Source organism: Carettochelys insculpta, chromosome 26 (genome assembly GCF_033958435.1).
Source record: "Carettochelys insculpta isolate YL-2023 chromosome 26, ASM3395843v1, whole genome shotgun sequence".
NCBI lineage: Eukaryota > Metazoa > Chordata > Testudines > Carettochelyidae > Carettochelys > Carettochelys insculpta.
In genome coordinates this window covers 6002951-6030375 of record NC_134162.1, presented here as the reverse complement: position 1 = coordinate 6030375, position 27425 = coordinate 6002951, and the positions used below count along the sequence as shown (strand labels likewise).

The window sequence follows — 27425 nt, the reverse complement described above, 5'->3', positions numbered from 1 at the left end:
CGTAAGCTGTGAAATGTAACACATCCGAAGGCTGTGTTAGGTCCTAATCTTTTGGCACAAGGAGTTGTTGCTCATTCTTTTAGCTCTGAAGGTTCAATTTCTAAGTGGGCTCGATTATAATTGGGTGGTTAGCTTGGTGCATTGTGGGTTTTGGTGGATGAATGTGTCCTTCTCTGCAGCATCAGGTATTGACTGCCCTGCGGCAGGAAACCAGGCTCCATGTTCCTATCTGCTACGGTGATGCAACGTTCCTTGTTTCCCTCCCCCGTGCTGTGCCTTGGGGGAATGTCGGAGAGATAAGGACAGCTGGAGAGGTCGGTTCCCTCGCTCAGTCTGTGCTTGGCTTTCTCTTTTCCAGCCTCCCTTCTTGACCTTGAGGGCCCATGATGAAAACTCAGGATGGGGAGCAGGGTAACCTGGCTCACTCCCTTTTCGACACCTTCCTCCGGGCCAACCACTGCGAGGAGGTGCTGAGCAGCTTCCAGGCCTTGTGTGCGCAGCTGGGGCTGGAGCCGGGGGGCCAGTTGCAGTTCTACCATAAGCTCAAGTCCTGCCTTAACTACTGGAGTGCCAAGGCCCTGTGGGCCAAGCTAGACAAGAAAGCTGGACACAGAGACTATGACCAAGGAAGGGCCTGTGCCAACACCAAGGTAAGAAGGGCAGGCCTGGCTGCTACAGCCAGTGAAGGGCCCAGGCTGAGAACAAGGGGAAGGGATCACTCAGCTTTATGGAGGGTGATTTGCCTCCCTCTAGTAGCTGGTCCAAATAACGGTAACAACCTACTACTTAGTAACAGCTGATGGAGCTGTTTTTACCTCAAGTGGTGGGGGCTTGTGCTCCAGTCCGGGGAGCCGTGGGTTCGAATCCCGCCCGCCTCCTCCCGCTGTGGTGTGGTGTTTGGTACACAGCTGTGGTTCGGAGCTGGCGGGGGAGGCGAGGCCGGCGTGGGCTGAGCCCAGAGCCTGGTGATCACCAGGTTGTCTGCAGGGGTGACTGCTTTGTCCTTGCCGGGCAGGGCTGAGGGGATCTGAGCAACCTGGGCAGCTGCTGATGGAAGGTGGGGAGGCTCGTGATAGGTCTCAGCAGTTCAGCACCTGGCTGAGCAGAACGCAGACAGTTCAATGGCGCTGGAGCGGCTGGCGGGGTGCAGCTTCCCATTGAGCTCTCCTGCTTGGGCCTGACTCTGCTAATGCGCTGTTCCCCAAACCCTCCTGCCTGGCCCTGCACTGGGTGTGCGAGAGGCACCGGCCTACAGGCCTCAGGGTGTGCGGGCGGGAGAGTGCAGGAACACTGCCAGGGACTTCCACCTCTGCTACTGATTCCCTCGGGGCTTGGGCTGGTCACTCGAGCCCTCTGGCTGTCCGCTTGTGGAGAACAGGGAGTGAATGGCTTTGGGGCAGGCGGCTGGAGGTGCAGTGTTAGCTCTGGGGGGGAGGGAGCTGGTGGTGTTCAGTCTACCGGGCCTGGCCGAGACATTAGCTCCCCCGTTATCTGTCCTTGGGAAGTACAACTGGGACAGAGACCGACACGCGTTGTTTTGAAGCCTGTAACAGTTCTGCTCTGCGTATTCCCAGCCGGGATCTGTTCCCAGTGCGTGGTACTGGCAGGGCTGTGCCGGTAAGGGCTGATCTTTCCAGGCGGCGACTCTGCCGAGGAGCTTTCTGGGAAGCTCTAGCCCTGGCATGAGGCACTGCCGGCCGGGGGAGGCCAGTCACCAGATAAAAAGATCCGCAAAGACCATTGGCACCAAGTATGGCTTGAACACCACTCTCAACCTGCGCCCATGCAACAGGCCAAGCTGCTGCTGTGCCGGGGAAAGCTCACTGCAGCGCAACTCCCTGGCTCGCTGCTCTGGTGCTGATCCCAGCGGTGCCTGTCCCCTGGGGAGCTGCACTGGGCAAATCCCCACTGCAGGCAAGGCCTGAGTTTTCAGCAAGGAACCATGATTCTACCTGCTGAAAAGGGACCCACTGTGGTCCAGGGGAGACCAGGGCTGGAGGCTTTTCAGCCCTCCTGTCCCGGTGGTGCGACTCGTGCTGTGTCGCAGGGGGCTGGGACGATTTTGTGGCTCTTTTGGCTGGGATGGAGTCACCTGCCTGCTGCAGTATAGACCCCCTGCTGTCTGCAGGATGCTCGTTTCACCCCAGTTCTTGGCCCTGCCAGGCCTGGACTTCCCACCCTCATCCCAACCGATCCGCAGGGGCGTACCTGGTGGGATTATCCCAGGGGAGCCCCTGTGTAGCCCCTGTAGGGCCAGCACCCAGCTCTATCTCTGCTCCTTCCAGTGCCTGATCATCGGGGCAGGCCCCTGCGGGCTCCGCACCGCCATCGAGCTGGCCTTCCTGGGAGCCCGTGTCGTGCTGGTGGAGAAGCGAGACTCCTTCTCCCGCAACAACGTGCTGCACCTCTGGCCTTTCACCATCCACGACCTGCGGGCGCTGGGCGCCAAGAAGTTCTACGGCCGCTTCTGCACCGGGACCTTGGATCACATTAGTGAGTGGGCGGGCACAGCTCCGGCTGTGGACGGGGGTGGCGGGACAAAACGTGATGGGCGTGGGGTGCAGTGGTTCCTCCCTCCCTCCCTCCACGCGCAGAATAAATTTTATGTGCACCGAGGCCCGTGTGGATGCGCACCACCAATAGAAGCACAAGCTGCCGAGTGCAGGCGCTCGGCTCGTCAGCTGGGCAGCACCGGCATCTCTCCTGGCTGGCCGCCCCAGTGCCCAGCTCACAGGGAACGCTGGTTAGGCAGGGGTTGGTTGTGAGTGTGCGGAGCGTGAACAGAGCTGTGCTGGCAGTGTGCTGCGGATGGGTAGGGGACAGGCTGGGTGCGCTGAGGAACAGCCCCAGGCATCCCACCGCAGTGGCTAGGCAGGAGGGGGCAGCAATGCCTGGGTGCTACGGATGAGGCTAGGGATGGTGCCTGGAGCCAGGGTAATAGCCACAGTACACTGTGACCCTAACTGTGTTGACCCGGAGGGAACCCCATCCTTACCAGGTTCCAGCATTCCCGCCACTGAGCATTTCAGCTCCCACACACTGCGATCACGCCCCAGGTTGCACAGTAAACACAGACGGCAGCTGCTTGCTGGGGCCGAGCCCCAACTCGCTTCCAACCCAGGCTGTCTGTCCGAGGGGTGCCTGGCCCACACTGCTGCTGCAGGGAGTTGCAGTGCTGGCTGGCTGACCCGACCTAAGGCCGGCTGGGGAGAGGTCCAGATCCCATGTCCGTAGCTGGCCAGCGAGTAGCTAGGGAGGCAGGGAGTGGTCGGGGTCTGACCACAAAGCAGGGCGGCTGGGTGGGGAATGGGCTGTGTGCTAAATGGGCTTTGTCTGCTACCGCTCTCTGGGGAGCTATAATTTCTGCTGTCCGTCCATCTCTCGCCAGGTATCCGTCAGCTGCAGCTGATCCTCCTGAAGGTCGCCTTGCTCCTGGGGGTGGAAATTCACGTCAACGTGCAGTTTAAGGGGCTGCTCCCCCCTGTGGCGAAGGGGGGCCGTGAGGGTAAGGAAGCCAGAGTTTGAGGCCGGATGCATTCCAGCTGTTGTTGGCTCAGATCCAGCCTGTCCTGCGCTGACGGGTGAAGCTCAGTACAGGGGGCTGTCCTGGGGTCGGAGACGCAGAGAAGTGCCCTGGGTGCGTGTGAGCTCTTCTGAGATCACACAGTGGGGTCCAACCTGCTCCATAACGCCTCTGGCACCCCTGCATCAGGCCCCCCAGGTAAGTAGAGGAGGAGTGGAGTGCGGGTGCTTCCTGCCTTTTTTCTTCTGAGCCCTACTGCTGGCCAAGACTGAAGTCTCTGCAGACAACTAACACACTTGTGACATGGTTCTGAGCTGCTTGTCAGGTTCCCCTCACTGTGGTCTGGCTGGGAGTTTTTTTGTTTTGTTTTAAATAACGATACCAGTGCCTCCACCAATGCAAAGCCTTCCTCTTTCCAGGAGATGAGTCACTACCATGATCCCCATTTTACAGGTGGGCAAACTGAGGCATGGGGGGGGCACATATACAAAATCATGTATGAACTTGGATTAGAATCCAGAACTGACAACCAGCCACAAGCTCACGCCACTAGCCCACAGCCTGTGTTTATGTATCAATGCTCATGGCAGTGGGGCGGGTCAGTATTCATCTGAGGGTGTCAATCAGGCCCCTTCTGACGCACCCTTCTCCTTTGTCTTTCCCCTCAGGTGGTGGCTGGAGGGCCAAGCTCCAGCCCAGCTCCTCTCCCGTGGGGCAGTATGAATTTGATGTCCTCATCTCAGCTGGTGGAGGCAAATTTGTGCCAGAAGGTGAGAGCTCAGACCTGCCCCACTTCCCTTCTAGCCTGATGCCGGGAGGGTACCCAAGGCGGCTGGGCTTAGTGTGGCTGGGAGCGCTCCATCTCCTCTGTCACTTGCTGCTTGTTCGCCTGTCAGGGGGGTGTGCGCAGTCCCAGCAGGGCTGAGGGGCTGATGGGGGCCCCTCTCAGGCCCCTGTTACACTGGGCTGGCCAGCTGTGTTGGCCTGGGGGGGGGCAGGAAGTGTCCTGGCCTAGGGGAGGGGGAGGTGGCATCCCAGCCTGGACTTGGGGGGGCTGTTCTGGCCTGGGCGGGGGTAGGGGTGCCTTGGCGGGTTGGTGATTGTTTCAGTCCTCAGGGCTGCCAGACCCGCGGAGGGAGGGGGAGGCCTGGGGAGCAGCTGACAGGCTGGGTGCTCCGGGGCAGAGTGCAGAGACCTGGCGTCCCCCCTTGCAGCGGGGATGCAGTGCTCTCTCAGCCGGCGCCTCCTGGCTAGTTGTGCTGTGAGGGGCCTGGAGGACAGCCGGTGGGGGAGACGAGGCCTTGAGATAGCTCAGCTCCCCCCGACAGCCAGGGCTGGGCACGCTGCTGCTCGCCTGAACATCTGCAGAGCCGCGGCTGCCAGCCTGCCCAGCTGGGGCGTCCTGCAGCCGGGAGTTCCCAGGCCTGGCACGCGGGCCCTGACGGCCAGCCTGGAACCGCCCTGTCTCCAGTACTGCCTCTCCCCTGACAAAACCGAACCTGCCTTCCTGGGGCACTGCCCCCCTGCGCTCCCCGACTCAGTGCCTGCACTGGGCCAGGTAATCGCTGCATGCTCCTGCTCGCTCAGCCCTTGCCCGCAGAGGTGATCTGGGGTGGCAGGGCGTGTTCAGAGCTGGGGCTCAGTCTGGGCCTTCCTTGAACCCTGCTCCCACCCTCACATACTCCCTGTGTTTGCCCCACACTGCCTGGTTCTCGGAGCCACTGAGTAGCAGACAGGGACACTGTACCCTTAAGGGTCTGTCCTGGCCCTTGCCAGGTGCTGTGGCCTGCACCTCCTTCTCTGCCCTCCGTTCCCCACTGGCTTTCTCCTGTGCTTCTGAGACCCTGCCCTGAGAGCTGGGCTGGGCCCCAGCTGGCCTGATGGGTGTGGTTTCTGCCTCCCCAGGCTTCAAACGGAAGGAGACCCGTGGGAAGCTGGCGATTGGCATCACTGCCAACTTCGTCAACCGCCACAGCCGGGCTGAGGTGGAAGTGGCCGAGATCAGCGGCGTGGCCCGTATCTACAACCAGCAGTTCTTCCAGAACCTCTACAACAAAACGGGTCAGCAGGGCCTGCGCCCATCAGCTACCCCTCTCCTGCTTTGCCTGGGCTGCGCCAGCCGGCCCCTGCTGTGCCCCCGGGCCTGGGGTCCCTCCTCAGCGGAGCCTGTGCTCTGAGAAGGGGTCTCCAGCCCTGAGATCAGGGGCCGCTGGTGTTTACTGTTTGCATTGGGGTAGCACCTGGCAGCCCCAGTCATGGCCCAGTCTCCCAAAGGATCGGGGGCGTACAAACACAGAACAAGGAGACCACCCTCCCTCGCTCAGGGGCTTGGGCTGACGGGAACCCTTTGCCGTCAGCCTGAGCTGCAAAGGTGGGAAGCTACCAGAGAGGAGGAAAAGCAATATCTAACCTCGCCAGCTGCTGAGGTCTCATTAATGGGGAAGCTCAGCTGACCCAGGGTCATAACACAAGAGCAAGAGAAGTTCAGTGAGATGAAAAACTAACCCACTTAAAAGTGAGAAGAGGAAGTTTGCTCTCATAAGATGCTAACTGAGCTGGTGGGAGCCACTGCACTGGATAGCTCTGAGATCAGAGGTTTATACGGAGGATGGAGTAAAACTCGGTGAGCAAACTCTTTGGTTTTTTTCTCTGCAATTAGCAGGGTCCCCCAACCTGTCTAATGTCAGCCAGACTGATGGAAATTTTGGTTTTGTTCATATGAAAAAAAAAAAAACAAAAACAAAAAAACCCCAAACCCTTTCAGCAAGTGTAAGGAAATAAGTGTGTAGACTGTAAAAACTTTCTTAACTGGTGTAGAAATGTGAATGCACCGACATAAAAACAGAACCTACTCCAACCTTTTAATGAGCTGGATGTGCCTGAGACCCAGCACCTGAATATGCTGCGCCCGCCTTAGGAAAATTCACGCCTCTCCCCCCTTTGCGCACCCCTGGAGGAGAGGACTTCTTGAGGTCCCTGGCAGCTCTACATTTCTGTGTTGTGGACAGTAAGAGCATCAAAAGTTACATTCCATTGAGTACTAATGTTGCTCTATACAGAGATAAACTCTCATGCATCAGGGCATAAGCCAGGTGCTAACCTCCTGGGGTCAGGAAGAAACTTGCCCCTGGCAGGTGTTTGTTGGGGGCAGGGGGTTATAGTCTTTAGTGCAGTAGCCGGTACCGGCCATTGCTGGCGACCCCCTTGCATAGAGCAGATGGCCCATTGGCCTTGTCTGGATTGTGGTGACTACTCCAGCTGGCCTCCCTCCCCCTCTGTAGCTGGAAAAGGCTGCAGGGCAGCTGCCTGTGCGGGTGCAGCGTTCTCACCCCAGCGACTTCTGCCCAGCTGCAGCTGACCCCCCTGTTCGTGCCTTTGTCCCGTGCCAGGTATCGACTTGGAGAACATCGTCTACTACAAAGACGACACCCACTATTTTGTCATGACGGCCAAAAAGCAGAGCCTGCTGAAGAAGGGGGTCATCGTACAGGTGAGAGGCCTCCTGAGGCCAGCGTGGGCACAGGGAGGAGAAAGTCAGTTTCTGTCTAGTTGGAAGGGCAGGCCCAGGGCAGGGGAGATGGGACCAGGCAGCTGAGTTCAGCAGGGCACCAGCTTAAGTGGCAGACGCCCTGTAAGAACGCGAGCTCCGTGTATGCATGGCTGGTGGTGCATTGTGCTACCAGCCCGCCGGTGCTTCCACCAGCCGGGGCCAGTGTGTGGCTGGGAGGCCGCCGGAGGACACAGAAATGGTGACGGGGGTTTGCTGGGTCGTCCCACTCACGAGCACTGGGTGTGCTGCTCCGGCTGATGTCCCCAACCTAGCTTTAGTGAAATCCCACTTTTCAGATGAGACCTCAAATGAAGGTGTCACCCAGTGAATCTCTACAGCTCTCCTTGCTGGAGGGGACGTGCCCTGGTCAATTTCCTCTCTGGCATCACACACCGCTGACCTCTATCCCTCTCTGTGGTTTCACTGGGGTACAACAGAACTCAGTATTCCCTGCCCAGGCCTGGGACCCTGAACTCCTATTCAGCTGCTGTGTCCCCCACAAGAGGTGGCTTCCTTTTGACAGGTGGCGAGCAGTGTTCCCTGTAAGGTGTGGCTGGGAGAAATTCCAGTGCGGTCCAGCTGCTTAGCACAGTGCCCAACGCTAGGTGTTGTGGCTCTGTCAGTGGTGCACATTTGCGAGTGCACATAAAAGTTATTCCACACACGACTGGAAAAGATTAGCGGGAGCAGTGGTCGGGAAGCGATCCCTTTGCTTTACAAGCAGGCACGGTTTCGGGTGCCTGTGCCAGGAGTCCCCCTGTAACTCCCTTCGCCCTGTACTCCCGTAGGACAAAGCAGACATCGAGAGCCTGCTGGCTGCGGAGAATGTCAACCAAGAGGCCCTGCTCCGCTACGCCAAGGACGCCGCCAACTTCTCCACCAACTACCAGCTGCCTGACTTGGAGTTTGCGCTGAACCATCAGCACCGCCCAGACGTCGATATGTTCGACTTCACCTGCATGAACCGCTCGGAGAACGCGGCCCTGGTGCGCGAGTGCCATGGGGTCCGGCTGCTCATCGGGCTGGTGGGGGACTGTCTAGTGGAGGTCAGTGCTCCAGTAACAAGAGACGAATAAGTGGGAGGGTGGGGAGGGGAAGGTGTTTGCTGTCTCAGCTTGTTAGCTTGCAAAGGTGGAGGCATCTCCTCCCTCGGCAGTGTACACCCTAACCAGTGTTCCCTGCAAGGTGAGTGCTTGAGCAGCTGCCCAGCAGAGATTCAGTTGCTGCCTAGCTGATGTACAGAGCACCCACAGCCGGAAGCCTGTGTTTCTGTGGTGGTGCACATCCGCACATGCCTTGGTGCATGTAACAAAATTTATTCTACCCCTAGAAGCACCACTGACCCTCTAACTCCTTGTCAGGCAGGAGACTGCCTGATGGCACTGCCCGTTCCCTCTCTGGTCAACTTCCGTGTTCCCAGACGTGGCGATTCTACCCCTAACCTGAGGCAGAGTCTTGCGCCATGCTGTAGCCTTTTGGGGCAGTGTCAGTAACATGCCAGAACTCCAGAAGTCCAAGGAGCTGCTCCTAATTTGGCCATGTCTATGTGATGAGCTAGCAGTGGGGTTCATCGAGCTAGCGCAGGTATCGGGGTCCTCCTAATTTTTCCAGCCAGGGTGGAATAAATTTTGTTATATGCACCGTGTGGATGTGCACCACTAATAGAAACACAGGCAGCCGGCGGTGGGCATTCTGATCATCAGTTGGATGGCACCTGAATCTCTCCTGTATGGCCACCCAAGCGCTCGGCTTACAGGGAACACGGGCAGGTATAAAGATCAGCACAGCCATGGTAATGGCAGGGAAGGCATGGCTTAGCTGGGTCCTGGTTTCAGGAAGGTCTGTGCTGGCTCTGGCTAAGCCCTGCTGCTGCTGTCTGTGGCTCCCACGGCTGCTGTGCGGCACGAGAAGCTGTCTGCCTGCAGGGAATCCCAGCCCTCGCTGGAGTGCAGACGGAGCCTCATCTAGCTTGTTAGTGCTAACTGGGGAGGGGGTTAAGGGCTGAGCATCGGGCCTTCTGGTTCCATTCCTGACCCCGACGTGACCGAACGTGCCTCGGTTTCCCTCGCTGCTGAGCTGGCACAACAGCCGCCCCTGTGGGGCTGAGCAGATCCATTAGCCTGTGTAGTGCTGTGTGATCCCCAGCGACACGCATGTTCCACATGCAAAGGAGAGCTCAGTTCCCACGCCCAGTGCCGTGCAGGGCTCGGTGTTGCCCAGCCATGTGGCACACTGGAGCCTGGAGTCCCTGCAAGCTGCATCTTTGTATGGGTTAAAACTCCCTAGTCTGGCACCCTCGGGACCTGACTGGTGCTGGCCGCGAGAATTTGCTGGACAACGGGAGGTCAATATTGTCCATCACCGACACTCCCACTGCTCACTGGGCTCGTAGGAGACACTGAGGGGTAAATTGCAGCTACAGAACAGGCCGGAACACAGAGCCAGGACTCGGGGCTGGAAACAAACTTTATGGGACCGCAGGAAACTTGGCCACACCCACGATAAGTGGTTGTCCGGCTCACTGAAGTCATGCGTGTGGCCTCCCCCCCGCAACGAGCGCTCCCACCACCTCCTCTCTCTCTGTCCCTTGTAGCCCTTCTGGCCGCTGGGCACTGGTGTGGCGCGGGGTTTTCTGGCCGCCTTTGACGCTGCCTGGATGGTGAAGAAATGGGCAGCGGGGAGCTCCCCGCTGGACGTTCTGGCTGAGAGGTGAGGTCTCCACTCCTGCGCTTTGGTCGACAGGAGCACAGGAAGGGAGACACGCGGCTGTAACACGAGTGGGGTGCAGGGCTGGAGAGCCAAGTTGGGCCCCTCCCTGCAGGGGGGAAATTGCCAAGCCCATGGGAGCCCCTGCTCTAACCTCCGGGGGCGAGTCCCATCTGGGCCTGGTGACCTCTTCCTATCACGTTTCGTCCGTTAGTTTTCAAACCTGCTTAATCTGCAACCCTTCCTCAGATTTGTCACCTAAAATGATTGGCTCGGGTGTGGGGATCTCTCGCCTGCCCCTTACGGGGGCGGCCAGCGCAAAGGATTCATTGCTTGTCTCTTGTCTTCCTCGACTGCTGCTGTAGGACCTGGATCGTCCAGGGCCCCACTGACTGGCCAGTTTCCTGCATCTGCTGTTCTTTAAAAAGCGGGCTTGGTGGCTTTCGCTGGTAGCTTTTCAAACCCTGTCTGGGCCTGTGACCCTTTGATGCTTCCCTTGCCAAAGCTCGTGCTGCTTCCGGCTTTCCTTGCTCTGGTCCTCGTCTGAACCCTCCGTTCTCTCTCTCCTCGCTTCGGAGATCGGCACCGGAGGAACGTCCGTGTTTAACCCGGCCCGTTTCCTCTGCGCAGGGAGAGCATCTACCAGCAGCTGTCTCAGACGTCCCCTGACAACACCAACAAGAACATCAGCCAGTACAGCATCGACCCCACCACACGCTACCCCAACATCAACCTCCGAGCCATCAAGCCCAACCAGGTAACTCGTCCAGGCCTTGCGGAGATCCTTCCCTGACGGGTTCCTTGTGTCTGGTGACACAAGCAGCGACCCTGTTGCGAAAGCCATTTCTCCCTCCCTGCCCGGTACGTTAGCGCCACGAGCCACCAGGCCGTGGCTCTCTGCTCCAGGGACGGGGCGGTGGAGTGGACATCTGCATAGCTCTAGAGTAGGTGGGCAAGATTGGGATGCGCTGGGAAGCTGCCGGAATGATCCACGATGCAGATGACAGCACAGCAAATGTGCCCAGCTCTGGGGAGGAGTCAGTGGCGAGGTCTCAGAAGGAGAGAGGGCGTGGCTGGGTGCTCAGTGCAAAGGGCTCCTTGCATGCCTGCTCCTGGGGTTCTGGCCCCCCTTCCCCGGCGGCGGGGGCCTTGTCCTGCAGGGTCAGTCACTGCTTCTCTGGGTGTCTCTTCTCAGGTCCGCGACTTCTACATGGTGGGGACAGTTGAGATGGACCATAAGAGAAGCAACAACCGCGACGGTACAGGCAAGTCTGCCGGGGGGACCCCACCTGCGGGCATCCAGCTGCTTGGCTCCCCCCACGGCCCGCTTCCCCCCAGGCGTATGCCACCCTCTTTGCCCCAGGGAAGCAGCAGCTGGTGAAAACTCCCCCCACCACCCGGCAGCTGTGCTGTTCCTGCCTGGCTTTGCCCCTGTCCGAGCCCCTTCTCGCTGGCGTCTCACCCCGTCACCACCCTCCCTCTGGCCCTGCCTGCGTGGGCGTTTGGGCGAGCAGCGGGGGCCACGGCACCTCGTGGCAGGACGCTGTGTGCTCATCTGGCTCTGCTCTCCCCAGGTCTCTCCCAGAGCGCTGCAGAGGGGAGAGGCTCCCTCCTTAGAGGGGGCATGTGCAGCTCTTCCCTGGATTTTGGGGGGCGGCCTTGGGAGCCACTTGCTCCCCGAAGGCCAGCAGGGATCTGGGGGGGAAATGTCTGCAGCAGCAAAGGGGAGACTGGTCTCCTCCCGCTCTGCGTGCTGGCTCCCAGGCTCTGGAACTGAGGTGCCCAAGCCCTGGATGGAGGCAATGGCGTGTTCCCCAGCCTGGCTCCCTCATACCTCTCGCGCTCTCTGTCCTCCAGACATCGGCCGGGCCTACGAGGAACTCCTGAGCTGGTGCCAGGCCCACACGGCGGGTTACCGCGGCGTCACGGTGACGGACTTCACGCACTCCTGGAAGAGCGGCCTGGCGCTGTGCGCCCTCATCCACCGCTTCCGGCCTGACCTCCTGTAAGTCTCCTGCTGGGCCCAGGGGCTCGGCGGCAGCTGGGCGACCCCAGCAGGGCTGGACAGGAGGCACGGCCCCTTCCGCGGGGGGCGTCTCCGCAGTGCTGTGGCTGGGAGGGATTCCTAGCGGCCGGTTTTGGGGGGATGTGTGTTGTGTGAGGGACGGTGGCCCCAGGACCCTCCTTCCCTCCCGCCTCCTGACCTTTCCCACCCCGGTTGCTGAACGGCGCAGTATTGGGTCGACATGCTGCCCAATGCTGAGGGTATTTCTCCTGCCGAGGCTGCTTCCAGTGTCACCACCCAGGCCGGGGCTGTCGTGCAGCTGCCCGGCTCTCACGGGCTGAGTTTGTCCCTTTGCCAAACGGGGGGGAAATCTAAGCTGGATTAGCGCTCAGCACCCAAGCTCCTGAGCAGAGTCTGACGTGCTGCTGCCGACTTCACCTCCCTCGGACAAGCCGGGACTGGCCCAACGTTCCCGCTAACTTCTCCCATCCCTGTGCAGAATTGCAGAATAAATTTTGTTACATGCACCCAGGCATGCACGGATGTGCACCACCTTAGAAACCCAGGCTGACGGCTGTGGACGCTCGGCTAATCAGCTGGGCGGCACCTGAATCTCTCCTGCAGGGCTGCCCAAGCGCTCGGCTCACAGGGAAAGCTGGCCTGGCTGCCTGCTCTGTTAGCCTGACATCCTGTTCCTGTCCCTAGAGATTTTGACTCCCTGGACCAGTGCAGTCCCATCAGGAATAACCAGATGGCCTTGTACATTGCTGAGCAGGAGCTGGGCATCCCACCCGTCCTCTCCAGCCCCGAAATGGCCTCTGCATCCGAGCCCAACCAGCTCGGCCTCATCACCTACCTGAGCCAGTTCTATGAAGCCTTCAAGACTCCCGCAGGTGAGACTCCTCGGGGGCTGGGGGCAGGGCTGGATTTCCAGGGCCGTCTGCTCCCAGCCCTGTGTCTGCTCTGCCCAGCTGCGGCCAGATAGGCCACGTGCTGTGTGGTTCCCCTTGCTGGTTTGACATTGACAGTAAGTTTCCCTCTAACTTGGGGGCTTGTCAGGCTCTGCCCCATGCAGACGGAGCGGGGCTGTTGGTGGAATCTCCTCTTTTGGGGGGTTTGGTGGACAGGGTCCTTCTGCCTCTCATCCGGAGCCTCCATGGTTGGAGGTGAAGTCTTGCCTGTGGCTGGGGTGGGCTCTGAGCCAGCCAGGGACGTCCCGGCACCCAGGGAAGCAGCCCTGCAGGGTCACCTCCCTGAGCAGGCTGTTAGCTCCAGTGCGCCCGCCATCCTTCGGGACGAGAGCCAGGCTTGAACCCTGTACTCTCCTGTGCCGGCAGGGAGCCTGGCTGTCAAACACAGAACGCCCAGCTGCCACCTCTCGAGGCTGCAGCTCACACTCCTAGGGAGGTCTGAAGATGCTCCCCTCCTTCGCTGGCCAGAGGGATGAAAGCTAAGCTGACATGTGGTCCCTTTCCACAGCACCCGGCCAAGGAGCATGGCCTCTCCTGCCGGCCCCTGTGCCAGCCCCTGTCGTGAGCATTTCTTCTCTGTCTTGCAGAACCAGAGAACAGCACAAGGAAGCTGCTGTCTCCTCGCGGCACCCAGGGAGCCATCCTCTTCCTCAGCAAGCTGCAGAAGAGCCTGAGTCTGACCCGCAAGCGCACCCAGGTAAATGCTGCCGGGCACCGGGACCCAGGACTGTCCCTTGTCTGCAGCCCAGGCGTTCGTGAGGAGCAGGACACCCTGAGCCACCCCTCTCCCGAGTAGCACGAATGGCTGCAGCTGGCTCTGGTGAGCTGGCCCCCAGAGCTGTCCTGTCCCTGGGACAAGCTGGGGCTGCCACCCCAGGCCCTGTGCTTTTGGGGGGGCCCTGCAGGGGTTGCCCCAGCTGTCCTGTGGACAGCAGGGGGGAGGATTACCTGGGGCAGCCGGTGGTCACCCCCCTCACTCGGTGGCCTGCTCCACTCCCTCCCACCAGGCTGTGCTCTCCCAGCCCCACTTCTCTGCGGCCTCTGCTCCCCATTGTCTATGGGGAAGTGGGGCTCGGCAGGCTGGGAGGGTGCAGTGGAGCAAGCTGCCATTTGTGTTGCAGGGTGAGCGTGCAGGTGGGCCACGGGGGCGCTGACCCTCTGCAGCCACTGCCGCCCGCTGCCCCAGCTCTGCCCCAGCCCAGGTAATCCCGGCCTCAAGGAGGGGTGAGCAGGGGGTGGGGGTGGAGTGTATGAGAGGTTGCCCAGGCCCAGCTGGCACCGTTTCTTCCTGGCCGCGCTGGGGGACCCTCATGGCACGAGAGGCACAGAGGAGCATATGCGGCTTTGCCAGAGGCCCTGAGCATCCTGCTGCTGTGGCGTCTCGCGCAGGGCACCTCTCTTTGATTTCAGGATGGTGCCCAGAAGGAGGCTGAGACCAAGAGGATGAAGAGAGAAGCAGGGGTGAGTTTCCCTCAGTGGAGCTGGGACGTGGGACACAAGACCTGGGGCCCTAGGTTCGTCACGCTGCGGGGGCTGCGGGTTGCCTCCCAAGGAAGGGAGCCCTTGGCATTTCTCCCCAGCAACTTCTCTGGCTGCCTCGAGTACAGACATGGGGTCTCAGCAAGTGGAAGAGGCCGTGATCAGCGTTCCCTGGCAGCTGAGCGCTGGGGCGGCCGCCCAGGAGAGGTTCAGGTGGTGCCCAGCTGATTAGCTGAGCCCCCGCAGCCTGTGTTTCTATGGGTGGTGTGCAGCCATCATGCCTTCGTGCACATAACAAAATTTATTCTGCTCACGGATGGAAAAAAATAGAGGGAATGCAGGTCATGGGGGCTGTCATCGGTGCCTGGCTCCGAGTCCGAGCACAGGCCCCCAATCTGACGCCTAGGCACTGAAATCCACATCTGTTAATTTCCTGCCGTCTCCGGATTGCACCGGGCTCCAGAAGGGTCTGTGGGGTGAAAGTGAGCAGGAGCGTGTGGGCAAGTGTGATCCTTTGTGTCCCGTGGCTGTGCGAGGAGCACGTGTGCGATGCCTGGACAGATGGGCTCGTGACCATGCACACGCATGTGCAGGCCACAAGCCCCTTCTGGGCCCAGGACACACGTGTAAGGCTCCTGTAGTAACTGACAAGCCCTGCAGGAGCTGCTGGGCTGCTTGCTGGCTGTCGTCCTGCATTTAGATTTCCCCCAATGATTTGCTTGTAGCTGGAATCAGGCCTGGAAAGCGACTTGTCCATTGCTGACCTCGCCCGGGGAACTTACAGCCACGACCAGCTTCCAGCCATGCAGATCAACGCTTCCGATTCCACTCCGGGCAGGAGGCAGGTCAGTTTCTGCTCCCTGGTGGTGGCCAGGCCGGCGGGCAGATGTTACCTGCATTTGCTTGCGAGGGAGATCCTAGCCTGGTTTAAAGAGCTCTAGGGCTGCGTTTGGAGGTGAGGTGCTATCTCCCTCTGCCACTGGCTGGAGTACTCAGTGCAGCAGAGCCGTGGCTCCACAAGAGGTGTGACTTCCCGCTTGGGGGAGAGGCACCCACGGAAAGTAGAGAACCAGTGCAGAGATGCACGCGACGGGAGGGGCCAGCTGCCCGAGGACAGGCCGACAGGCTCAGCTGGGAGCTCACCTGGGGAGCCAGACTGTTGGGCCGGCAGGGTTACATTGTATTAGCACTAGCAGCTCTAACGCTAGAATTCACCCCCCCGCACCCCGGTGCAGGTGGAGCTGCAGTGCCCAGCCATGGGGGGCTGTCCCATAGGGTTGGGGGGTGGTGTTGTGCTCAGCCAGGCTTTCAGGGTCCCCTCAAAGCCCCTCCCCACTCCTGGTTTCTGTGCCAGCTTCTGCCGTCCCCACTAAGGAGGCAGCACAGCTCCCCTGGGGCTGTGCCAAGCCAGGGTAAGGGCGACACTCCCAGGGAGCCTGGCACCTGGCCGGCACTCGGGTGGGCCAGTCGGGAGCTCTTGTGGACAGCTCAGGGCAGCTGCGAGGACGGCCTGGCCTCAAGGCTGTCTGGCTTCCTCGGCAGACCCCTACTACGCCTCCCACGGAGAGCAGCGACGCCTGCTACTTCTGCGGCCAGCGGATGTACATCCTGGAGCGGGTCAGCGCCGAGGGGCGCTTCTTCCACCGAGGCTGCTTCCAGTGTCACCAGTGCGGCACCACGCTGCGCCTGGGGGACTTCGCCTTCGACGAGGATGACGGTGAGGCCCGGCTGCCGGCGTGTGGACGGGGACTAGCCCGGGGAAACTGGAGGCTGGGGGCAGGCTCGGCTTCGTGACACCCTGAGCCGCCACGGAACCAGCCCTGCCTGTCTCGAGTCCGCTGTGTCCGTCTCTGCCAGCGGAAGGACTCCCAGAGACACCCAGCGGGGCGACAGCCGCCACAGGCCTCAGGGCAAAGAAGGTGGGGGGCCTGGCTCTCCTTCCCAGAAGGGGCGGGGCCAGGAGCAGAAGGGGCGGGGCCAAGAAGAGCCGACCTCCCCTTGCCTCACAGCCCCGCTCAGCGGTGCCGCAGCACTTCAAAAGGGCCCAGAGCTGTGGCCACCGCCACTGGCGAAGGAGCAGCAGCGGCTGGAGCGCTGGGCCCTTTGAAACGCTGGGCCTGGGGGCCAACTGCCCCCCCGCATCCGCAGCCCAGAGAGCTGCCTAAGCCAGCGCTCTGGTCTGCTCAAAGGTTTGCGCTGGTGTCCTGGGCCCAGATGTCCCACTTGCTCCCCACCGTGTGCCTGGGCCAGCTTGTGGTGGTGATATACGCAGGGCTGTTCTGGGGAGGGGTCCTAGGAGCAGAAGCTTGTTGGCTTGGAGGCTTCTCTTCAGCCCTTCCAACAACCCCCTTCAAGTGGAGAGGCCTCGGTGTGCACAGGTGTGCGGAGGAGAGTGTGTACGTGCGAATGCACATGGACTAGCAGCTCCCCCCACCATTGTGATACGGTGCCCGGAGCTGCGTTCATGGGAGGCAGAGGGCGAAGGCGGAAAACGAGAGCTCCGCCCGCCCTTTGCGGCCCACGTTGCAGATCCAGAGAACAGGGCGAGGGGTCCCCGAGTTCTGTGAACTGTTCCTTGTGGCAGAGTGCTTGTGGCAGGTCCGTGTCGGCTGTTCCACCTGGCACAAGTGCTGCAACGGTTCAGAAATGCCTGTCGCTGCTGTAGGAAAGAAGGTCTGAGTTACAGACCAGGGCAGAGACCAGGGTTCCCTCTCGCTTTTAAAATCCGTGGGCAGATTAAATTTGGTGCACTGCCACCACTAGAAACACATTCCACCTGCTGTGGCTGGTGGTGAGAGTCCTGCCAGGCAGCGGGGCGGCACCTGAATCTCTCCTGAGGGGCCTTGCAGGGAATGCGGGCAGAGGTTCGGGGTCTCAGTTCCACTAGGTGTACAGCTTGCTTTAAAGGAACAGCCTCAGCTTCAAATCATGGGATTAACCAGTGCCTCCAGGGACGTGCCTGGGAGGTTGCCGCTTTTCAAAAGGAAGAGAACTTTGAAAGCCAGCCGGCCTGTCACTGTCCCAGCTCTTTGTGTTTCATTGACTCACAGGACACTAGAACCCAAAAGGACTTCAAGAGGCCATCGAGTCCAGTCCCCTGCCCTCAAGGCAGAACCGAGCACCATTTAGACCATCCCTGATAGACGTCTGTCTAACCTGCTCTTAAATATCTCCAGTGATGGAGATTTCACCACCTCCCTATGCAATTTATTCCAGCGCTTAACCACCCTGACAGCGAGGAGGTTTTTCTTAATGTCCAACTTAAACCTCCCTAAGCCCATTTCTTGCAGTGTGACCGACGAAGACCAGCCACTGTCAGTTTCCTTTTTGTTTTAGGTATATCTGGATAGCCCAAAAGGGGTGTTCTTGAACTTGCGTTAAAATAGCAGCAATGACACAGCAAGTTGAGTGTTATCTCAGGGTAGTCTGGGGTTGGACTCAAGCTGCCAACCTGAGTTGCTGGTCGGTCCTGCATTTTTAACACAAGCTCAGAGTACCCTCGTTTTTCTCTTAAGTGTAGACAAAAATCCTTTGTGAGTTTCCTCACCAGGACTTCCCCCCTGCGAGATATTTGCTTGTCGAACAGCTGCAAGGGGGACGTTGGCTTAAAAATGAGGGTTTTCAGTTGCAAAAAATTGAAAAACCAGCCACGCGAGATCCCTTCTGCTGGCTGTAGGGTTTAGAAAAGCTGCTTTTGTGTGTCTAATGTAGTTACTGGGGGGATCCCCGGATTTGCTGGGAGGGCACATTATTTTTCACCAGGACTGAGACAGGAGCAAAGAGAGCGCAGACAGTGTAGCAGGGGAACTCCAAGCAGCAAATGGATTACATAAGTCGTATGACTGATACGGCATATTTATCTATTTAATCCATTTCAAACCGGTTTCCCCACCTAACCCCGGGTTCCGTTGTTCGTGGAAGACTGGCAGGAGATCGCTCCGTTTTAATTTTTCTCATCTGACCCCGACCTGGTCTGGTTGGAACTGCAACTCTGGAGCCAGATCTTACTCTGCCCTTACTCCTCAGTGTTGAGAATTGACCGTTTGCCCGGCTGTCGTGTCTAGCAGCCCAGTCGGGCCCCAGTTGGTGTGGTAGGTGCTGTACGAAGAGCAAGTTACTCACCTTGTGCAGTAACGATGGTTCTTCAAGAAGTGTGTCCCTACGGGTGCTCCACTGTAGGCACAGGGGCACCACTAATAGGTGTATATGTGCCCCTGTGCCTACCCCGCGGGGGACTATGCGAAGGAGAATGTTATACCTATAAGAAATGCATGGAATCTTTTTCAGGGGAAAAGGCAATGTGCCGCGTTTATTGATGGTCCATTATGAACTCTTACCATATGCATATGGTACATATTTCACTCACAGGCACTCACAAAACAAGCCAGCAGTCACGTAGCACTTTAAAGACGAACAAAATAATAGTAATAATAACATTTTAATAATAATGATCATTATTATTATTATTATTTTGTTCGTCTTGTTGCCTCCTTCTTAAGGTGGCACAGTGGCAGTTCGTGCCCGGTATGCAACGCTGGCCCAATAACACACCGAGAGTGGAAGAAGAATCTTTATTTGGCATGCCAAGTAAGGTGCAGGGGGATCTCTCCTCAAAGCCTGCACCCCTTGCAACAAGCAGTGTGCAATACTTATACCTCTCTCCTCCTTTGTTCACCCCCTCCCAACAAACCAGGGGAGAGTTTCTCATAATTCCCTTATCCACTCCCCCAGCTCAAACTGAATTCTTACTGGTCTTATGCCATTCTGCTCTGGTAATTCCCTATTGAGCAGGAGGACAAGTACCAATAGATTATTAACAAAAAGTAAATTACAGGAAGGTAGAGTTATTCGGTCGTATAGAACACGAACAGGATCTCATTAACAAAACAAAACTGAAAATTAAGGAGGATTCACTAACAATGCTAAATTCAATATTGAACCTTATGAGACCATCAATAAGCATTCATTTACAAAACAATGTCTCTATGAGATCAGAATATAATAATGTTTCCCGTGCCAACAGTCTTTAAAGTGCTACGTGACTGCTGGTTTATTTTGTTAGAATACAGACTGACACGGCCGCCTCTCTGTTTCTATTCAACTCACTCACAAGGACGCTCCGTCTTGTTGTTGTTACCAGCTAGTTGCTCCCCCTCACTGCACTGGCCCGGTGAGTTAGATGGGGGAGGGGTGCAGTTGGACACTGCCGATCTGGATCCAGGCTCCGATGGTGACAAGATGAGACCTGGGGTCCCCGTGCAAGACCCCTTAGATTTATAGTGGCTGCTCTCTCATGCCAATGGACACCAGCGAGTCATCCCATGCATATGCCCAAACCTTGGTCATTGCTTGATCATCGTCGGCAGACGGGATTCTGGGCTAGATGGACCTTTGGTCTGACCCAGAAATGGCCGTTCGTATGTTCTTATGCAGTCAGTCATCCCTGGGGCCTGCTTTCAAAAGAAGGTGCTTGCTTTGGACTGCCGATGCTAGGCCTATAATGAGCCCATTTCACAGGTCTCACTGTCCCGAGATCTGGTACCCGCCCCCAACTATTGCAACTGTTGCTGGAGGCGTTGGCCTTTCACACCTTTTCCATTCACACCTCATTCACTCAACAGGGCCATCAATTTAGCAAAACGGGAGAGAGCTCTCTTACCAAAGGCTAAATGCAGTTTCTACAAAAAGGCTCAGAACAGAGTGTTGTGCATTTCTAGAAATATGCTTCCTGCAAAGTGTATATGCAGACAATGTTTCGACATCAAAAGACTTAAAAGTTATGTTTGGACCTGCACCAGGAGGGGGGTGAAGCACTGGAATGTGTTACCTAGAGAGGGGGTGGAATCTCCATCCCGAGAGGTTTCTAAGTCCCAGCCTGACAAAGTCCTGGCTGGGATGATTTATTTGGGGTTGGTCCTGCTTTGGGCAGGGGACTGGACTCCATGACCTCCTGAGGTCCCTTCCAGCCCTAGGATTCTACGATTCCATATGGAAATGAAGGTCTTAATATATATGGAAATGAAAGTCATATGGAAAGACTCAGTACAGAGATTAGATGACGGTGATCGTACGATTAATACGGAGATGTGTGCACACGAACAGAGAGCAGACCGATTGTAAGCTCCTTGGGGCTGAGGTGCAGTATAAGACAAGGTCTATTGGATGGATGCAGACAAAGGAGGGCGCACAGGGTAGCAAGGAGACACTGCTGGTCGCGGTGGAAAGCTGTCTCCTCCCCATGCCCAGTCAGCCCGCTGAAATTGGCGATGCTGCTCCTTGTGGCTGGAGGCGAGGGAGAGCAGGGAGGGGCTCCCTAGCGATGAGACTGTGGCTTGAGTAGCCGCCCGGCAGTCCTCTGATGACTGGTTCTCTGGTTTCTCTCCCCAGGACAGTTCTATTGCATGTTGCACTACTCGACTGCTTCCAGTGTGGAGGGGCCGGACAGCGCTCCCTGTGCTGCACCCCAAGAGGTAAGTGGGACCCCACCACACTTGCACCAGCAGGGATCCGTCTGGTGCTGGCTGGGCCCGTTCCTGCAGATTTAACCCTAGCCAGCGGCAAAGCCATACGTGGACTTCGGGCTGACCTGGTAACCAGCTAGCAAATATCAGAGTGGGAGCTGAGTTAATTTGTCTTCAAAAACAAGAAGTCCTGTGGCACCTTATAGACGAACAGATATTTTGGAGCATAAGCTTTCGTGGGCAAAGACCTGCTTCATCAGATGCATGAGTAGGGGGCTCAGAGGAGGATTTAAAGAGGGAGTCTCAGTGAAGGGGAGGGCCAGAGCTGACAAGGTCTGTTCAGTCACGGTGGATGTGGCCCATTATCGGCAGTTAATGTGGAGTTGTGAACGTCAAGAGAGGAAAAATCAAGTCAGTTCAGTCAGGGTGGATGTGGCCCATTGTCAGTTGCTCATGTGGAGGTGTGAACATCAAGAGCAGAGAAACAGCTTTTGTACTCCCAGTCTCTGCTCAATCCTTGGTTGATGGAGTCAAATTTGCAAGTGAATTGCAGCTCTGAAATTTCTCTTTGCAGTTTATGTTTGAAGTTTTTTTGTTGTACAATTGCTACTTTTAAATCGGTTACTGAGCGTCCAGGGACAGTGAAGTGTTCTACAGGTTTCTGTATGTTACTATTCCTGGTGTCTGATTTACATCCATTTATTCTTTTCTATAGAGACTGTCCAGTTTGGCCAATGTATATGGCAGCGGGGCATTGCTGGCACATGATGGCATATATTGTATTAGTAGAAGTGAAAGAGCCCCTGATGGTGTGGTTTATGTTAGGTCCTGTGATCACTCATGCATCTGATGAAGCAGGCCGTTGCCTACGAAAGCTTATGCTCCAAAATATCTGTTAGTCAGTCTATAAGGCACCACAGGACAGCTAGCAAATGCAGTTTCCTAGTGCTGCTCACCAGCTGCGGTTCTAACCCTCTGTATTTGGCCCTTGCTAGGATCTCTCCCAGCATGCCCAAGGCCATTCTCCCTCTGACGCCAGCGCTGGGGCGGCGAAGCTGAGTGTTGATTCTGATGGGCAGGGCCTTCCTGGGAGCCCGTTCTTTCAGAATCAGCTGGCGGAAGATCAGCTGTCAGAGCCGTGGCAGGAAGCTGGAGAGGACACAGGCTCTGGCATCGGGGGCATGCAGCAACCTGCATCCCAGCCTCCTGCTGGGCTGGAGCAGAAGGTGGAAAGGCCCGTCTCCTCTGATGGGGCAGGCAGGGCCCAGCCTGAAGAACCCGGGACCGGCCGGGGGGGTTGGGCCGAGAGCCAGTCTCGGCAAGAGGAACAGAGTCGCCGTGAACATGGCATTGCTGGTGCGGTGCTGCGGCAGCCCAGCCCAGAGTCTCGGCCTCTAGAAGAGGGGCCCACGCCTCCCAACTTAGGGCAGGAGGAGTTGGAGAGAGACACCAGGAAGAGGAAGAAGATTCAGCTGTCGCTCACGGAAAAGCTCAACCTGTCCACACTCAGCCTGACCTTGGACTCCACGACGCAGAGCCAGGAGAGCCCTGGGGAGCCCCTGGCAGGCTCAGAACTGTTCCGGAACACGGCCCCAGTGAAGGACCAGCTTGCTCCGGAGAGACAGCAGGTCAGCTGGGCGGAGCCTGGGTTCAACGAGGAGGAGGAAGGTAATTGCAGCCTGAGTCTCTGGTGCAGCTGAGTGCAGTTCTCTAGCCAGGCTTAGAACTCCCCAGGGGCGTGTGTCTAGATGCTTCTCCCTGCCCCCCCCCCGAGCACCCATGGCTACCCCATTGACTTACAGGGCAGAGAGCGGTGGCTGATCTCCCTGTCTCTCCCAGCCTGCGGCAGGACAGCATCAGGCTGTAACCGAGGCCCAGGAGTGGGCTATGAAGGTTTCTTCCCCTCTACTTAGCTGCGTCAGCCTGCCCTGTACTGATGGTACTGTCTGAGCTGCGGGGGTGCAAGGAGGTGGTTGGCTCACAGCCAAGGCTCCCTCTAATTTTTTCCATCCCTGGGCAGAATAAATTATGTTATGTGCCCGGAGGCATGTGTAGGGGGGCACCACCGGGGGAAAACATGGTGCTGGCTGTGGGTGCTCTGCCAGTCAGCTGGGCACACCGGAATCTCTCTTGGGTGGCCGCCCCAGGGCTCAGCTCCAGGGAACGCTGGTCACCGCCCCATTCCTGCAGAACAGGTGCTCCCAAAATCCACCGTTCCAGCTGACTTCCCAGCCAGTAGACGCAGGCCCTGGGCACAATGAGGCCGCATGTGCTGGTCCCATCGCCAGCCAGTTCCCTCTTTGAGCCCTGGAGCTGGGCTGTCTGGCAGCTGGGCTGCCGTGAAGGCAAGTGATAGGACTAGCCCTGGCAGTCAGTGGTATCAGCTGCTCTTCTCGGCCCAGATGCCCAGGAGACTGACAGCGAGGCAGAAGAGGAGGAGAGCCAAGACCTGGGGCACTTAGCGGAGCAGGTGAGCGTGATGTCCGCGGAGGAGTCGACGCAAGAGACCAGTGCTTGTGTGTGTTATGTGGGCTGCACCCACGCCAGATATACGCCACCTGTGTGGCCCGAAGGATGTCCCATGGGCCACAGCTGTGAGCCGAGGGGGCCACAGGCTGAGAAACCATGTCAGAGACGAATCCTGATGTCGCTCTGGGGTGTGACTGCGGGGCCAAGAAGACTCATACCGGGGCCTTGTCTGCACCACAGGGTTTAAATTGCAGTAGGTGGGGCCTCAGACTGTCTCATCCTCCCCCCTCCATCCCTTTCCCTTCTGTCCTCCCCTTCGCCTTGTCTAACCGGATTGCAGTCTCCCTGGGGCAGAACCCTGTCTCTGGCTTGGTAGGAAGGGGCTGGCGGGTGGTTGGGGCTCCAGGAACAATAAGGAATATTCGTAGCTCATTCGCACAGCCCCAGGCCCTGAAGTCGGCCTGGGTCTCTGATTTCATGCGTTGTTTCTGGTGCGCCTCCTTCTGACTCTTGCGCTGTGCTTCCAGCGTGTCCTACATTCGGGTGAGATGGAAGCATATCCCACCTGGAAGAGAACGCTGACCCGCCGTGCCAAAGAGGCGGAGATGAAGAGGTTCTGCAAAGCCCAGGTAATCACATTATCGTGGCATCCTAGGGCTGGAAGGGACCTCAGGAGGTCATGGAGACCAGCCCCCTGCCCAAAGCAGGATCAACCCCAACTCAATCATGCCAGCCAGGGCTTTTTCCAGCTGGGACTTAAAAACCTCTAGGGATGGAGATTCCACCACCTCTCTAGGTAACACATTCCAGAGCTTCACCACTCTCCTGGGGAAATAGCTTTTCCTAATGTCCAACCTCGACTTCCCCTACTGTGACTTGAGACCACTGCTCCTTGTTCTGCCCATGCCCTGGCACTGGAGGGGAGAGGGAAGCTACCCACTGCCTGTCCCAGGAAGGAATAGTGGCAGTGGGAGTATCTCTCAGGGCGGGTCTACCCGAGAGCTGAAAGTCAATCTTAGATACCCAGTTCCAACTGTGACATCTGCACAGCTGGAATGGAGGTAGCTAAGATCAGTTTATCTGGCCATCTGCACAGAGGACGGTCAATGGGAGAAACTCTCCTGTCGACCTCCCTTACTCCTCGTGAGATTGAGGCGTGCGGGCGTCGACTGCCGACCCCAGGTAGTTGTATTTCACACGTGTGCACAAAATCGACCCCGTCCGGGAAGCGCAGATATACCTCAACGCTCCTTCTCCTCGTCCACATGCTCTTGCGTACCGACTGGGACAACGGAGTGGTGGCTGCACTTATGAATTTTGAGGATGACGCCCACCTGGCAGGGCTTGCAAGCACCAGGGAGGCTGGGATTAGAATGCAAAAGGACCTTGACAAACTGGAGAATTGGCCTGAAATTAACAAGGTGACATTCAGAGTGCCGAGTGCTGAATGTGGGAAGGAAAACTCACGTGCCCGGCGATGCAATGGGGAATAGCCACCTCCGGGATAGCACCGCGCAGGAGGATCTGGGGCTGACAGTGGAGCGTGAGTTAAGTGTGATGCAGCTGTGAAAAAGGCTCACTAGTGTTGTGAGGCGGAGTCGCACGAGTGCCATACTGAGGCGTTGGCGGTAATTGTCCTGCTCAGCTTGGCACTGGTGAGGCCTCAGCTGGAGGCCGGTGTCCTGTTTGGGTGCTGTGCCTTAAGAAAGAGGTGGACGAGCTGGAGAGAGTCAAGAGGAGAGCAAGGAAAATGCTGTAGGGCTCAGCCAAACTCACTTGTGAGGAAGAGGTTAAAAATGGGCACGTTAAGGCACAGGGCTGCTGACAGGAGGGCAAAGGGGGCAGTTGCCCTGGAGCCCAGAGAATTAAAGGGCCCAGGGCTCCAGGCTGCCTCTGCCAGAGCCCTGTGCAGTGTGGTCTGGGCTGCACTGAAGTCTGGCTGTGCTCATCAAGCCCCTTTCACACACATTGCCCAGGGCCGGTGAAGTCTGCCGCCGGCCCTGTGTAGACTTGAGAGGGGATCTGGTAACAGCCTTCTGACGCGTGAAGGGCGATGCTCTAATTTTTCCCCCCTCCCAGTGTGGAATAAATTTTATATGCACCAGGGCCCAGGTGGATGTGCACCACCAGCAGAAACACATGCACTCTGCTCATCAGCTGGGTGGCACTTGAATCTCTGTTGGGTGGCCACCCAGGCGCGCAGCTTGCAGGGAATGCTGGTTCAAGGCAGGGATGAGTTCCCTGAAGGTAGGACAAGAAGTAACAGGATTCATCTGCTGCCAGACTTAGGTTATCTGCAGGAGGTGTAAGTTACCTATGGGGCAAACTTTTGAACTCAGAGGAGCTCTGGGACGGACTTCAAAGGGAGGCTGTAGGATCCTTGGCCTTGGAGGTTTTTAAGACAAACACCTGCCAGGGTGAAATTTACTTGGTCCCACCCCACTGCAGGGGGCTGGACTCGATGAGCCCTCGAGGTCCCTTCCAGCCCCTGCGTTTCTAAGATTCTGTGACCTGGATCCCAGGCGCCGTTCCCAGCTTTGTGGCTGCCTGGCTGTGAATTTGGACAAACCCCTGTACTGGACTTGGGCTTGCCCTGCTTTGCAGATGGGGTAAAGCGATTCCAGCCTCCCTGGGCTGCTGAGGTTTGGTGATGCTAGTGTGTCCATTAAAGGTGCCATACGCCAATTCCTGGTAGCAGAGAATCGGCTCTTGGCCACTCTTCCCCATGATGGTTTGCCCTTCCCCAGAGGTTAGAGCTGCCAGGAGTACAAGTGACCTTTCTCCTCTTGCCGGCCCATTCCAGGCCATCCAGCGGCGGCTGGAGGAGATCGAAGTGACGTTCCGGGAGCTGGAGAAGAAGGGGATAGAGCTGGAGAGATCACTGCGCAGCGCAGGAGGTGAGGGGGTCCCCAAAGTAGCTGTGCCAGGACCTCCACCACTAGGGCGCACTGCCTCAGTGTCCCTAGGGACAGGTGTCATCACCCCCTGCCCCTATTTGCCAGCCCTTTCCACCAGACCGCGACAGGTGGCTCATTGCTGGGGGGCCCTGATGTCCTCCCCGTTCCATTGCCCTCCTTCCTGCCCCCAGAGACCCAGTCCGAGCTGAAGACCCTGAGGATGAAGCAGTTGCTGTCTCTGGTGCAGAAGAAGAACAGCCTGGTTTCCGAGGAGTCGGACCTCATGATTGAGTAAGACACTCGTGTGTGTGTGCGTGTGCGAGAGAGAGAGAGAGAGAGATACTGTGTGCGCGACACCGGGTAAGATAGTCTGTGTGTATGTGTAAGATACTGTGTGATACGACAGTGTGTGTGTGTGTGTGTAAGACACTCTGTGTGTGTGTGCTCCTGTGTGCAAACAGCCAGCAGCAGAGGACCCCCTCCTCCTCCCCTGCTGGAATTCAGCAGCCTGCCCCAGGGGCTGTGGGGACAGACTCCCACTCTGGCCGGATTCCAGACCGAACCTGACAACTCCTGCTGCCCCGTCGGTGTCCTGAGCAGGCGGCTGCTCGCTGGCTACCCACGCTCCCCCCAGCCAGCGGGGGTGACACGAACTCCCAGCCCAGCTTGTGCTGCTTCGTGCACAAAACTGCCACGTGCCCCTGGTGCCGCCCAGCTACGAGCACCCAACTCTCCTGCCAACCCCCCCCCGTTCCCGGAGTGCCACCAGCGCCCTTCCCAAGCCAGGGCAGAGGACGGCCTTCCTTGTGCAGGGAAGTGGAGATGTCCCCAGGGCTCCTGTCCTGGCTCCGAGGCCGGACCCGGTTCTTGCTTTGCTCCCCTGCAGGGTGCAGGAGCTGAAGCTGGAGGAGGAGCAGTGCCAGCTGGACCAGGAGCTGCGGCGGTACATGAGCATGGAAGGTAACAGGGAGCTCTTCCTTTTCCCAGCCACCTGCTCGTAGGCAATAGGCTGTGCGGAAGTCGCCTCGGTTTCCCCTTGCTGGAAAATCACAGCTCCGCACCTCTCTGGAGGCAGGTTGTAGCCCCCTTCGTCCTGCCCTGGGCATCTCTGGAGTGGGCACCTTTCCCCTTCCACAGACGGAGCCGAAGGGCTGTGCCAGCTCATTGCAGGGGGGTCCAGCCTGATCCTCTGCTGGAGTCCCCACCCCCCCAGTAAGACCCCGAGCTCCTATGGGACTCCCCAGGACTGGGGGTGCTCAGCAGGATCAGGCCCCAGCTCTCTTGCTTGGGTACCCAGAATCAGACCCTCTGCAAGACCCACTGAGCTCTGGGGGTCTGGGCAGGCAGAGGGTGGTCACCTGTGT

At 58.1% G+C, this 27425-nt stretch overlaps 1 protein-coding gene across 1 annotated transcript in view; it reads left to right on the top strand.

Annotated features, from left to right (window-relative positions):
* The window catches only part of MICAL1 (microtubule associated monooxygenase, calponin and LIM domain containing 1), a 42795-nt gene that overhangs the window by 13597 nt on the left and 1773 nt on the right, over positions 1–27425 (top strand). Inside the window, exons 2-24 of the mRNA XM_074977875.1 lie at positions 359–650; positions 2286–2493; positions 3389–3505; positions 4192–4293; positions 5429–5584; positions 6913–7013; positions 7862–8119; positions 9667–9782; positions 10410–10536; positions 10975–11044; positions 11637–11784; positions 12490–12677; positions 13343–13452; positions 14166–14216; positions 14960–15079; positions 15777–15951; positions 20622–20704; positions 21691–22363; positions 23098–23165; positions 23692–23793; positions 25968–26061; positions 26253–26352; positions 26948–27021. Coding sequence (XP_074833976.1) covers positions 384–650; positions 2286–2493; positions 3389–3505; positions 4192–4293; positions 5429–5584; positions 6913–7013; positions 7862–8119; positions 9667–9782; positions 10410–10536; positions 10975–11044; positions 11637–11784; positions 12490–12677; positions 13343–13452; positions 14166–14216; positions 14960–15079; positions 15777–15951; positions 20622–20704; positions 21691–22363; positions 23098–23165; positions 23692–23793; positions 25968–26061; positions 26253–26352; positions 26948–27021 — 3508 coding nt within the window. The 5' untranslated portion in view covers positions 359–383. The remainder of the gene's footprint in view (positions 1–358; positions 651–2285; positions 2494–3388; positions 3506–4191; positions 4294–5428; positions 5585–6912; positions 7014–7861; positions 8120–9666; positions 9783–10409; positions 10537–10974; positions 11045–11636; positions 11785–12489; positions 12678–13342; positions 13453–14165; positions 14217–14959; positions 15080–15776; positions 15952–20621; positions 20705–21690; positions 22364–23097; positions 23166–23691; positions 23794–25967; positions 26062–26252; positions 26353–26947; positions 27022–27425) is intronic.